The sequence below is a fragment of the Rhyacophila brunnea genome, unplaced genomic scaffold (assembly GCF_057557595.1).
Source record: "Rhyacophila brunnea isolate RB1 unplaced genomic scaffold, BYU_Rbru_1.0 scaffold_4, whole genome shotgun sequence".
Lineage (NCBI taxonomy): Eukaryota > Metazoa > Arthropoda > Insecta > Trichoptera > Rhyacophilidae > Rhyacophila > Rhyacophila brunnea.
Window position 1 is genome coordinate 2,079,607 of NW_028233068.1, and position 14,283 is coordinate 2,093,889.

A 14,283-nucleotide genomic window follows, 5' to 3' on the forward strand; every position below is an offset into this window, starting at 1 on the left:
CCAAGACGGATGCAACTTGTCGATTGCAACAGCAGATGTTTTTTTCAAACAAAACAGTCGCATTCAACTAATCTGCGGAGTTCCATTTGGCAACGTGTGTTTTGGGAATAACGATGAAGTCACATCGACGTATTCAACACGTTTTAGGTGAGACGAGTTTTTGATGTGAGAGCCGGCTAATAGTTATGAACTTCGAAATTGTGAACATTGATAAAAAATAAGACCTATAATTATAACTCTTATAAATTATTTGTTGATTGATTAATTCATAATAATATTACTATCAGTGGACACAAAACATTTTTGACAATATTTAGGTGTAGTATTAAAATTGCTATAATTAAACAATCTTTTGTGCGGCTAATTTATTTAAATGTTAAAGAATTCAATTATTAAGTCTCCTTACCAAGTTTTCACCATGCTCTCTTTAAAGCTAGCTAGCATTCCTGCAAAAAGTTAATTTTTATGACTATTAACATTTTTTTAATAAGTAGGTAGGTAGTTAATTCATTTTATTTATTATAAACAGGGAGTGGTAAGGTTCAAGAATAATTGACAGGCATTTATTTAACATTGGCGTTCACTCAGGTATGAGGTATGAGGTTTGTAAGTCCTTCTTCTTCACACTTCCTGGAAATCTTATTAACCAATTTAAACCGGTACATTCATCATCCCATATTAGACATAATTCTATTAATCTGACTATGGAAGTTCCATTTCTCAAAATTTAAAAGTATTTTAATATCACTAGTGGCAATACTGCATTTCAATTTAATTACTTATAGTACTGATGGAATCGGGCGGCCTCACGACATCTCTCGTACCCTGCGGCGTCTCTCCTTTAGTAAGAAGCAACGGGATCGTGTCTGTGGTGTTTGCACACCGCGTTCTCAGACCGGATTCGTCGACTATGGGTCGCCCCACCTCATCGACATTCTCGCACCATTCTTCGTAAGGGATGTATGGCAGTACAAAAGATATACGGGCAAATATGAACATGTGCTAGAAATCAAAACAAAATATTACTACCAATCCCTCCAACTCTAATACAATATCAATACTATCCACACTCGCAGTGGGTACTAGAATAGTTTAAAAAAATTGTTAAATTTATATGAGATGGCTCCACAATTCATAAAATAAAATCACCATTGGCAAGTATCGTACTTGTAAACGACTTCTTTAAAAATTTCGTTAGACCTGACACGTAGTTAACGTTTGACAGACATCTAAATCGTGCATTTTCACATTTATTTGCGGTAGCAATGGAAAAAAAACTGGTTCCATGTCATCATGTAACGTTTTTATCGGTCATGTAGTTCAATGCTGAGTTGAATGAAGTTCACAGGGACTTTTCACCAGCGTTGAAGACTGTTCATTTTTGGATAGTCGTTGAGGTTACCATAAAGGAAATCATAAAAAATACATGGTCTTGTAATCGAAGACCACCGAGTGGATATGTGCGAGGTTGCCGGGACTGCAGGCATTTCAAGCGAATGGGTACACAATATCCTTCAAAATTATTAGACCAATCATGAGAGCGCACCGTGTTTGTTTATCAACTTGTCAATTCTACTCACGCTTGCTGTGTCTTTGAATGTATGTCATCTTCGAAACGGATGAGGAGCGAAAAATACTATTTATTTGTTAAACTCACAGTTTGATGCACGTTGATGGCTATATGCACTGCACAACTAGCTATAGCGAGGACAATATACCTAACTCTACATTACATTTTTATCCATTTATTTAGAAAATAGAATTGTGGCAGTTTAAGTAGTATAGTAGATAGATAGATATCATTGACATTTGTTGCAACACAATAAACTTTCAAAGTTATAATTAATGAATGAATGCATATGCTTCACTGAAAACATTAATACAATATGCTATGAAATTTTTTCACATTTAGTTGGTGGTGATTGGCACAACAGAAGGCATTGTGAGCCGCAGGTTGTGTACTACTGACTTATAAGAAATAACAAACACAAATTTTAGTTAATATGTTTTTTTTTTTGACCATCTACAATAATCTTCAAGAATTTAAATCACAATAAATTGATATTTATCTTCAGACTACCTTGTTTGCGAGTGTTCCAAACATGACATTACAAACCTAATATGTGATTCATTCTCAAAATAGAATGAATTATTCACTCTTGAGAATGAATCCTGTAACTTATTTGAAATGTCGAATCAGTAACAACAGTGGATATTATGTAATAACATCCCTAAAATGATCATCAAATGAAATTAGTGTTAGATTGGGTAGGTATTTACTATTACTTACCATATTCAACCAGAGAAATCCAAAAATAAATGGCGGTAACAGTTGATCAGAATTTTCCAAGGCTACCACCTCCATAAACCAGAAAACGCAAAATAACGGCTGCATGATGAGAGCAAAGTTGAGGCATTTTCGCATGTCAGCCATATCCTCAGGCTCTGTGGTTTTCCACGAAAGATTGTCTATAGATAGAGCACTTAGATCTATTTTGAATGCTTCGTTTTTTGATAAATCTACATCTCTATGCTCCACATTGTCTATTACCTGAAAAATGGGTGGATAAGACAATAAAAAAATACACTTTAATTATCCTGAAATTTTGGTGTAAGTTTCACACATCAAGTTAATTTTACTCACTTCTGCACAATTATATAAGACTAATAAATCGATAAAATGCCCAAGTAGATAATTTAAAAGATGCATAAATAAGCTCGTTTACCTGTCCACTTGTAGACGTGCGCACCCACGAAGTGCCTTCAACGCTTAAATGCTCATCAAACTCTGCGGATTTGTACTTAGCACATCTGTCCACGTCTACCTCTGGCACTTCTGAATAGCCAACTTCACCTTTGCGTGAAGAATCAACACTCACCAATGAATTAGTGCTGATGTATTTTTCACCTGTTGAAAAATAATAAAGGAGACAATGTGATGCTGATCATAGTAGCAGCATACAGATTGGTATAGTGGTAACGCTTAATAATTAAAGTCCAATTTCTTTCCGAAGTCGGCAAGGCTTATGTGTTTATGATTTACAGACACTATCGCCTTAAACACCGTCGGCAATAGTGACCAAATTTTATTTTTGAAGTACAGTCAAACTTGATTATTATGAGGAAGATGGGATCGACTGAATTTGCTTGTTATAAGCATTACTCGTTATATAACATTTTTCGCGCCATGTTCTATTTAAGCATAGAACATAAAAAATTGGAAAACCATCGTAAAAATCCTCGAAACAAGCATGGCATTCATAAACTACAAAAGAAGTTGTTTATTGTAATAAAGTGCTGAGCCGCCGGCGCTGGTAGGTACCTACTGACTTCACAAAGCTTGAATTTTTTACATGTAATATCAACCATATGCGTGGATACTGTTGCAATGTTTTCGGCGAAAACACCAATTAGGTAGGTACTTAGACACTTAACTAGTGTCAAAAACGTAATCCGATCCCGGCGGCATCGGTCTATTTAACTTCCCGGTCGGATTTTATTGCTTAGGATCGAAAATGTTGTTTTTAAACGATCGACGCATTAACAGTTTAAACTAAAATGTCAACGAATGTTTCCTTATTACATCCGAGATCTCGCTATTTCCGTGATCGTAATAACCAAGTTCGACTCTATGTACCTACCATGAGTTTTATTTGAGATAGAAATTTTTGGACAATGGATATTTTAAAATGACTAGTGTAGGCGATAAATGCTCTTTTAATTACTAACACTAAACTAACTAGCCTAGGTGTGTCACTGCTTATGAACTGTCTTTTACAGGTATATTTTGAAATATTTCTGGGGTTCTGTCGAACAAAAGATGTTAATCACAGTTAGAGGAACTAAATGATTGACATCACTGTTCAGTGACGTCCCGTGGGGGTAGGCAGATTGAGCGTCGCTTGAGGGCGGCAGTTACTCAAAGGGCGGCAAATCGAGGAGAATCATATACCAATATACAAATAGCTACTTAAACCTTGTAATAACGAAAATATCTTTTCATCAAAAATTCAGTTCACTGGTTGGAAATAAAATGTATTAATCAACTTAAAAGGTTTAACAGGACTGGAAGTTTTTTTGTTGGGTCCGCGATGTCTAGTTTCTGTCTTCCGTTGCCCTTCGACGTCTTTGATGACCAGAAACGAGACATGCACAAATAAATAATAAATACTGTATAAAAAATGTGGTGGCATTTTGGCGCTGTCCAAGGGCAACATTTTGTCTAGGGACGTCACTGTCACTGTTGCATTACTGCCAACCTTCAGCGGAATATCTTTAACAAGCTTCGATTGAGAAGGAAACATTTACATTGGATGAAATAATCCGAACTCAATGATGTACCTATAAACAAAAATTTATCTCACCGTTTCCTGGATGAGAAACTTTAACTTTATTCTCTTGATTGTCAAATGCAACAGCCTGTGTGATATACGTCTGTATAGTGTTGGCGATTGTCTCTTGCTGTTTCTGCGAGATACCTTTCAATCCGAAAATTGCAAAGAGAGTGTTGGCCAAAATTAATACTGTTCCGGGCACCATAAATCCAAGAAGCATGCCTTTTTCTAATGACATCCAGCAGTAGTATTTTGTTTCATAACTTTCTATCGATATTGCATAAAAGAACTGAAATAAAAAAATATAACAATGAGGTCCATACACATGTTTGCATCTATTCAACCCAAGAGCAGGGCTCGAAATGGAACGGAACGCACCGGAGCGCCGTTCCGGAAATTTGTAAAATTATCACTCCGTCTCGTGGAAAAAAAATGTTGACCGTCTGAGCTAGATAGGCTATAGAATAGAAAATCTGACACACTTATTTTCATAAAATACACATACGATTTGATGACTATGTAAATATCTTCAGAAAATTTGTCGAGCGCTCCGGTTCGTAAACTTTTCCATTTCGAGCGCTGCCCAAGAGATTGGACTATAATACTAGCCTAATGTACTCTATTAAATCAATAATTGGTAATGATTTCTCAATGTTTGAAATATAGTTGAATTGGTGGCCATAGAAATTTATATTCTGCATTTAGGTGCATTGATAGACGGCAGTCATAAACCCTTTTTATAGCTGTCATCATCGGAGGCCTGTTTTGACATTTTATTATGTAGGTACGCATGGTTATATGCAATGTTTTGTGATTGTTCATCTAAATCTGGTTCAGTGTATTTAGCTGCATATTTAAATACAATAATTGACGCAGTCCATTCTTTTACACATAGTTTATATCCGTGTATCGCATGAATATGTTGATAAGTCTAAAACTATAAATTCTCAGGGCAGCTATATGTACGCTTGGCTTTCTGTGGTAAATCAGATTATATTATGTTTTTAAATCTTATTAAAATGTTTGTAAAATCTCAACAAACTAAAATTTAAAAATATTCCCGATTTACCACAGATACCCAAACATACAAATATAATACTGAGAATTCATGTTTTTAGACTTATCAACATATTCACGCCATCCACAGATATTATTTGTATTATAATGTCAACGCTTTGGTTCTGGTACAAGTCGAACGTGTTTCGTGCTTGAAATGATCAATTTATGTAGTAATAAAAGAAACAATACCATTTATTATTAACAAACCATGCAACCTCTAGTCATCATGTGCGGTAATGATACGAAATTGTAACTGTCTCGGCCATTTGCCACAGATATTTCGGTTTCACTCCGGCATGCCTTTTCTGCAAGTCGGCCGGGATACTGACGGCACCGCTTAATGTCCATATGAGTGGACACAGATGAAGAAGAAGAAAGAGAAAGAGAAAGATCAAACCTACAGCATTACATAGTTAGCTTAAGAAATTATTAGACAACAGAACCAAAACACAAAAGATTGATTAACAGAAGAAATATCAATAGTTCAATGTTATGATAACGTTCAATGTTAATATACATACCAATACTAAAACTGCCGGGACTCCGTAAGCAAATAGATAGTTGTACCTCAGGTTCGGTATGCAGCCTTTCGTTATGTTGTCAGATATAACATAGCAATACACAAATATCCATGATGCACACACCAAGTGCATGTAGTGCAGCAGGAGAGCTATTATTTCACATTTCAACTCGTATCTCGTGTCCTAAAACATAAAGTAAATATTTACATACAATAAAATATTATGAATAATCAGTGCTGAAACATAAATAGGTATTTATAAGTATAATTATATGATCTGTATAACACATAATTTGTCCTAAAAGTCAGTTTAATTATCTGCGTTGATATTCAAATTACAGACCATATTATTTTACTTAAGAGCATACATAAGTGAAACGGCAAATAATTTTCAACAATGATAGATGGGACGAAAATTCGCATCGTCGCCAATCGCCGAGCGGCATTCGAGGTGGGAACACGTCGATTTTTTTTTGTGATGAAAAGAATATATTCTTAATTGTGTAAAGATGACTAAAAAACGTTATGCCTGTACTCGAAAAAGCAAACATGTCAATGAATACATTATTATTACTAATAAAACAATAAACATAACACTAAAGGACGCATGTTGAATTTTTATGACAAATTATGTTCCGTTCAACACGTGTCATTAGCATAAACCGCGTGTCGCATAGTTACGATCTTTTTAGACCATGCCTCAGCTGAGTTATAGCCTTAAGTATTCTATTGTAAGTGGCTTTTTGGTCTCCATAAGCTTCTGAAGACCACGGGCCTCTTGAATAAAACATAAAGAATCATCGATAACATCAATCTCTTTGGATAATATACATAAAATAAGAATTGTGGACATCAGCAAGAATGAGAGAAAAATGGACATCTTTAAGGTGACGCATCAGTGAAACGCCAAATAATTTTCAACTGTAGGTGCGACGAAATTTTGGACTCGCTCGCATTCAGTGAGAGAATGTGTAAATTCGAATTCGCATTCGAATCGTGTAAAGATGACTAAAAACGTTACCCATTTACTTTAAAAAGAAAACATGTCAATGAATATATTATTATTGTTACTAATAGAACAATAAACAGAACATAAAATGGACGTATGTTGGATTTATATGACAAATAATATTTCGTTTGACAGGCGTCATTTGCACCCGCGACCCGCAATCCGCGCATCGCCTAGCAACGATATTTTTAGACCGTGCCTCAACTAATGCATGGCCTTAAGAAGAATGTCCTGAAATACTTTCACAAAATAATCATGTGGCATATAAAATTCTAAAGATGACTAGTGCATCACTACTCCACATCAGCTGAAGGAGGAGTTAAAAGAAGGTGAGCTATGTACACATCACCCAAGGGCAAGAGACAATAAAACAATATGTACACTGAAAATTTTGATAATAAAGTAGTCATGGCTTAGAATAAGAAGAAGAACTTCTCCGAATGGAAAGATAAACAAAATGACTAACCTCTAATCCGACCAACAGCGTCAAATTTGTCACAAGGAAGCACGTCAACAAATTCATTTCAATGGGAAACATTTTGCTCGACCTGAATTTCTTCTGGTAGAGCAAGAGGAATAATGTGAAAACTACTATCATGGCCCCGAAACCGACTCCAACCAGAACGGCTGATGTATACTTTCTGGAAGCCCCGCCTCCCTGTATCCCACTGGGTGCCCCATTCGACCCGTAGTACACATAATTCACACTGTCGATAGCGCCACGGTCATTTAGATCGGCCACGGGAAGCCATTCATCCGGTAGCTCGACATCCGGAAGCACATCTACTGTCTGAGGTCCTTGGATGACATCATCGACTCCTGAAATTAAGTATTAATCAAATTGAGGTATTATTGAGGTGTTATCACTACTTCATCATCATTTCTTACTCCAAAATGAAACATATCGAACTGAGATATCCTAGCAGATGTTTTATAAATATTAATAGTAAATCATTCTCTCAACCCATAGGGTCCATGCTCTAGAACGCATACAATATTATGTTGATTGTGAATTTGAACCACCTGCAGAAATTGAATCCACAACATGGTGATAGCTATGTCTACACTAGTGCATTTTCATTATCACCTTCGCTTTCTCAATTCCATTTTTAAACACAGAGTAGTTGAGTTCATGCCCGCAATGGCCGGGCAGATAACCTGTCGGTCTGTAATGTCGTGAGTCCCAGGTTCGAATCTCGAGTCTAGTGAAAAAATCACATGTTGTTTTTCAGTATGTGTAAAATTAAGTGCATGTCTTGGTGCAGATCTTGGCATGATTGAACGTGTTGGACGCATGCCTTCAACTTTACTGTTTATACCTGTGCGTCAAATAGTTTAGACTTGGCTGTATACGTAATAGTATAATAGCTGTAGACATAAAATCGCAACAGATGTAACTGATGGTGTATAAGGTGGTGAAAAAATTGAGTAAAAGAGATGAAAAATACTGGTGATCAATATGAATGAGGGATTATTTAAAAAATGGGGAATTTTGGTATAATAAAGGAATTTAAATTAAATGAAAACATTATTTTTAAGAACTTTACAAATGTCTAGAACAAACATCTACATGCTATTGGTAATGAAGGAGTCGAAGGCGAAAAAAAATATTTCTTTCAAAAAACCAATACCATATTTCATCTAAGTTGATGAAAAAATACAAAGTCGCATGACATGTATTCTGGTGGTGGTAGCACGTGCGCTAACATACACATCACTGATAACAGCATCCTTTAACTGATTTGAAGCAAGCTTCTCAGCGCACGCATCTAGCCAACGTAAAATGCACAAGTGTAGACATAGCAATAAGGAGCTAAAGATGTGAACCTGTGCGTGTGGTCCACATTGGGAGCGTATTTAATCCATGCCACATCCATTTCATTATACTTACTGTTATTTCTTTCCGAGTCATACACCATCATCTCAGGATTTGGAAATAGAGCCGGTTCACTATTCCCCCCATCGTATATGAGCGAACTGAAGTTGCCAGCGGGCGGATTTACATAGTCTGTGTCATATGAAGCAAAATAGTCATCTCCGGGTGGAGGGGACTCTTCCTCGGGTGGGTACAAATTTTGCGGTGGCGCTGGCAATGGCCTGCGGTGAGACTTTTTAGTTTTCGCTGTCAAGATGCTTATGAGAGAATGCGGTAACTCTGTTTCTCCTATTGAATGTGTCGACTTGTTTGTGAGAAATGCTGAAATTTTATTATACCATTACATTTATTAGAAGAGACAGTGTACATTTTCACTAGAATGAAGATTTACTTTAAGCTGGAAAGGCTTAAAAGAATAAATGATCAATATACATATAGTTTGATTTCTAAATCGTAACTGACATATCATCACGGCCGACTGGGGAACTAAAAATCACATCTGCTCATTCATGTACATCTCTTGTATATTTATATGTCTCTTCTTTATGTGTACTCCTTTACTTGAGGCTGTATGGATGCTATCCATGGTTTTATCCGACTGACTTTTTCTTAAGTATGCTTACATACTGAAGTCTAACAGTCAGAAGAGATGTCCCTGCAGCCTTTTACACTAAATATAGCGCTCAGATTTATCAGCCACAATATAGAAGTCGCACTATACCAAGATAGATTCATATGAACATTTGTTATTACAACACAATGACTGATGGCGATTTTAGAATATTTTTAGCGTGGTCAATTTGGCAGCCATATAAAAGATAATATTTTATGTGTCGGCATAAACAATATATCGGCCTGTTTTGATGGAAATGCTTACCATTATTCACGATTTTTTATAAGTGTTCATAAATATTATAAATTATAATGGTACATTGTACAAAGACTTATTTTTTATTAAATTCAAGCTATTTTTATAATAGTGCAAGCCTTGGAAAATAAATCTCAGAACACTAAAGTATGCTCTTGCCACAAGTAATTTGCAAGTAATATAATTATTGTTAGCCTTACTACCTAATTATTTCAGTTTCACTTTCATCAACATGTTTAAATATCCATATCATGGGTATCTATATAGTATGTTTACAACAATCTGAAATGCTGCCTTCTGATATTAGATATTTAGAAAATCTATAGAAGGCTGTAGCTGAAAATATAACAGCAAAAATCCATGATCCTGGAGATAATTCCATTATAAATCTAGACAAGAATATACAAATATGACAAATTACGTTTATTTTGATCTTGTATCTACTTAAATGGGCATACATAAAATTATCTATTATGTTTATCTTTTTAAGACATTTTAATAAAAGACTTGAAAATTAGTATCAGAAGACACTGTAGAAAGAATAAATTACAGTATAACCTCGTTTTCACGTGCCCGGAATTCACATTTTCCCGGCAATTGCGTGTATTTTTTTCAGTCCCAATGTATTTCAGTACATTTAATACCCGCATTTACGTTTTTCTTTCCCGCGATTTACGTCGGAATTATTCAAAATATGCGAGTTACGCGCGCTTGACAATGATTGGGTCGTGACATTCGAACGATTTTTCAATAAAAATTTTAATTGAATGTTGTTTTTTAATAAAACGTTATTTTTTTAGAAACATAAAATTTAAATGTTTTTTTTTCAATACCCCCCCTTTTACATTTTCCCTCCAATTAGGTTTTTTTTTCTAGTCCCTTAAAAACGTAAAATAGGGGTTATACTGTATCTTAAATTACATTGTACTACACCCAATAAGCAATAGGTAAGTTATGAAAGTACATAGATATTAAGTATAACCTAGAAACAATTTCAAATATGAAGATTGTTAGATACATACTTACACAATACTATAATCATTCAAAGTAAGTATGTAATATGTAGGTACCCACTGATCATAGTATGTAAGTAGTTACCCGCTTAATGTTAATATTATTATATCATGTGCAGTGGTGTAGTGAGGTCGCAGAAAATGTAAAATGGGAAAAAAGCGGTTAATCAATCCAATTCCAAAGCGATCATGGGGAAAATTATAGACCTTGTTCCTTCAAGCACTTATCCCAATTTGATCATTCACACCAATATTGGACCCCTGGCGGCTCTCGTGGTGCACTGTGCAAGGCGGTGGCCTTCCAATAGAGAGCTCTGGGTTCAATTCCGGTGAGGACACAATATATTTATGTGATTTTCTCAAAGCCTGGGTGTTTGTGATTGTTCAAAATTACTAACAACTACCTTTCACGAAAAAGCAAGGACACGGTTATTAATAATAAAAATAAAATAAAATATCGGACCTTTGGAATCAAAGAAATGTATGTCATTTTTCTCCATTTTACAGGAGACACCAAACACAAGTCGATTTACATTCCACAAACATTAACAAGAGTGTTTTCTCGAGAAGTATGCCTATTGGACTGTCTTTTTATCTGTTGAATTTTTTGTCTTTGTCACTTAACGTAATACCTATGTTATTTTATGTTCAGTACCACATGTAACTCAAAATAAAATTGCTAAACATTGAGATAGGTTTCTTTGGGCCTAAGGGGTCAATGTTAAATTGATGGGTATAGAAGCAAAGCCAGCAATCTTGGAAAAATTGGCAAAATAACCTATGAATGCAGAAATATAGAGCTGCTCATTATGCACGTGGCAAAACAATATTTGAGGCGCAAACCTTGCATTCTTTCATACAAAAATCACTTTAAAAATTCACATTAGAAGCAAAGGCTGCATTCTTCTGTATTCGATATAATTCCATACAAAAAAGTCACGTGACAAAATGGCCGCTCGGTACAATTTGGCAGCAAACACAGCAAACTTTCAATTTGTTAGATGCAAAACCAGCAATTACAATACTTAAATTTGGAAGCAAAATGTAGAATATTGACTTTTATAATTAAAATATCTTAATAAGTGGAGCGAAACTACTGATTTTTATTATACAGTTTTTTTAACCTTATTTCTACATTGAAAAAAAAACAAAAAGTTCTGCAGTAAACTTAAGGACGTTCTACAGAATTGGCCTTGAGAATTGAAATTATGATTTTTTAACATGTGGTCCATAATATCTGGTCTACTAGTTAATATAAAAAGGTCGTGTCAAAGTTGTTTGTGTTAATAAATTTGCTCTGTGACTGATCCGACTCATATTTCACATTTATTTCATCAGGGCTGTCGAAGACATAAATCATAATATATATTTATAATTTTAAATTTTTATTTATAATATATATTATTTAAGTTTTGTGCATCTAATGTCGGGTCCACACTGGCAACAAGTTAATTTGCTGGCAACCTCGTTAGATTTTACGATAATTATTGTAAAATTTCTTAAGCAATTATGGTAAGTATCGTAAAATTTAATGAGGTTGCCAGCAACTTGTTGCCAGTGTGGAAATGGCTTAATATCCACTGTGGTTCACGTAGTGGCATGGACCTGGGGTTAGCTAATTCAGGAAGTCAACACCCATGATAGATTTTTTTCCAGTTTTGGTTGCATTATATTCCAAAACTCTTCTGTAAAAATCGTTTCCGAGTTTATAAATGGAAATTCAAACCTACGAATAAAAAAAGACAAAAAAGAACATGCTGATTCATCGCAGTAAAATCTGGTAATCAAATTCGCCATTTTGAAAAGCGACGATTTTGCGTAAACAAATATCACGTGGTCTGTACGTGTGCGGCAAACTTCGAATGTGTTTGTAATTTTGTGCAAAGTGCGAATGTAATGTTTTCAAATAATTGATATGGATTAATTATACCATCGTATTATTTTCTCGAAATCATAAACATACTATAATAGTATTTGAGTATCAACCTATGTTCAATTTGAATTGGGTTATAATAATAATATACCCGTATATATATCAATAGTATGTTTGCTACAAAATCCACCCAAGTTATCAGTACGTACTTGCACAGGTTTGATTAAAAACCATGATGAATATGAATGCTTAATATTATTTTGACAGCCCTGTTTTCTGATCGGCTTCATCTCGCAGGTGTTCATAAAATAATAATAATTCTCCGCGCGGCAGAAATTATCAGTAATAATAATAATATTTCTTGAAATAAAATCTCCGATGATTAGTGATTTTTGCGAAAAGATCGATTTAAATTGACGTAGTTACGACGCCGAGGTCCTTTTTATACTGAATTATATTTGAACGGCGGGCTCTTCAGCGGGCCCTTAAGTTAGTTTTTCAGCTTTTTCTCCAAAACACTTTGGTAGAAAGCCGCCTTTGCTTCTATACCCCTCAATTGATACACTGACCACATGGCTAACTTCTGACTGACTTTGTTCCAAAAATCTTAAAACACCGCATTTTAAGATGTGAGGGGGTAAGTACCTAAAACATTATAATAAATCAAAATTCTTTCTATCACTACACCACTGATGAGCATTAAAAAGGTGCAGTAATAATAATAAGATAACATAATTGTACATACCTTCAACTATTTGGTAATGTAGATGACATAATTGGATGGAAATACAATATAAAAATGGTTTTCGGAAATTTGTGAACAACATCTCTGAATATTATTTGTAAATTAATTAGATCTATTCATTAGTCAGGTATCGAAATTTTATTGAAGCACTGAAAAAAACATTGTAAATAATAATAATATACACATGGATAAATTAATTGTAAATGTATTAATAATTACCCTCAGCAATAATATATACTTTGGGAGCTAACTGTTAAGCAATTTGAATTTTATTAACAATTTAATACAAGAGACTTTGAAAATGTCCTTACCTACGTTCAATTTATTTATCGCGTATTAAAAAAATGCCTTATTAATTCGTTGTGTGATGTTCCACGCATCTTGTCTCCATTTTTTATGAGTTGGTCTCATTTTAATAGTTTTAGTCGTATTAATACGGTTGGAAAAAAATAATAACAAAGACAGCCTTTCGAAAAAGGGGACTATGATTATGGGTTTACGAATTTTCACAAAATTTGCGCTACTAATCGATACAGAGTAAAATACCATAGATTACGTACATAAATAAAACACGTAGATTAGGCAGTTTACTACTTTTTGTACAGACCTACAAACTTATCTGAAGAATGGCTAAAAATGGAACTACGAACTATCATAGGACGCCATATTGAAAAACGTCACTCAAATGTCAAATTTTGCCAGTTACGAGTCGTGATTGGGTAGTTTTCGACAGTGGCTCTACCATCTCATTCTCCAGATAAGTTCATAGGTCAGTAAAATATTATTATCCTTCAGCATACTGTATTGTTTTTGATCATACCTACTATGCGAATAAGCATTATTTTATTAAGCAATAATAATGTATTGTACCTATCATGATTACAGTATGAAAGTTAAAGGTACATGTAGATATTGTAGAAATATTTTTAACAACTACCTAGGTACCTATCAAAAATCGAAACGGTAAGCTCATTATTTATATTGTT

General features: G+C 34.5%; 2 protein-coding genes across 2 annotated transcripts in view; both read right to left on the bottom strand.

Moving 5' to 3' along the window:
- Positions 1 to 14,283, bottom strand: part of RyR (Ryanodine receptor) — a 501,624-nt gene that overhangs the window by 211,427 nt on the left and 275,914 nt on the right. The window lies entirely within an intron of this gene.
- Positions 355 to 13,836, bottom strand: LOC147066727 (uncharacterized). Its single transcript, XM_085954834.1, has 9 exons — positions 13,609 to 13,836; positions 13,298 to 13,446; positions 8,814 to 9,119; positions 7,389 to 7,741; positions 5,915 to 6,097; positions 4,365 to 4,623; positions 2,727 to 2,908; positions 2,291 to 2,551; positions 355 to 1,002 (listed from the first exon to the last, which is right to left on the bottom strand). The coding sequence occupies exons 2-9, from the start codon at positions 13,377 to 13,379 to the stop codon at positions 772 to 774; spliced, it is 1,857 nt and encodes a 618-aa protein (XP_085810960.1). The 5' UTR covers positions 13,380 to 13,446; positions 13,609 to 13,836; the 3' UTR covers positions 355 to 771.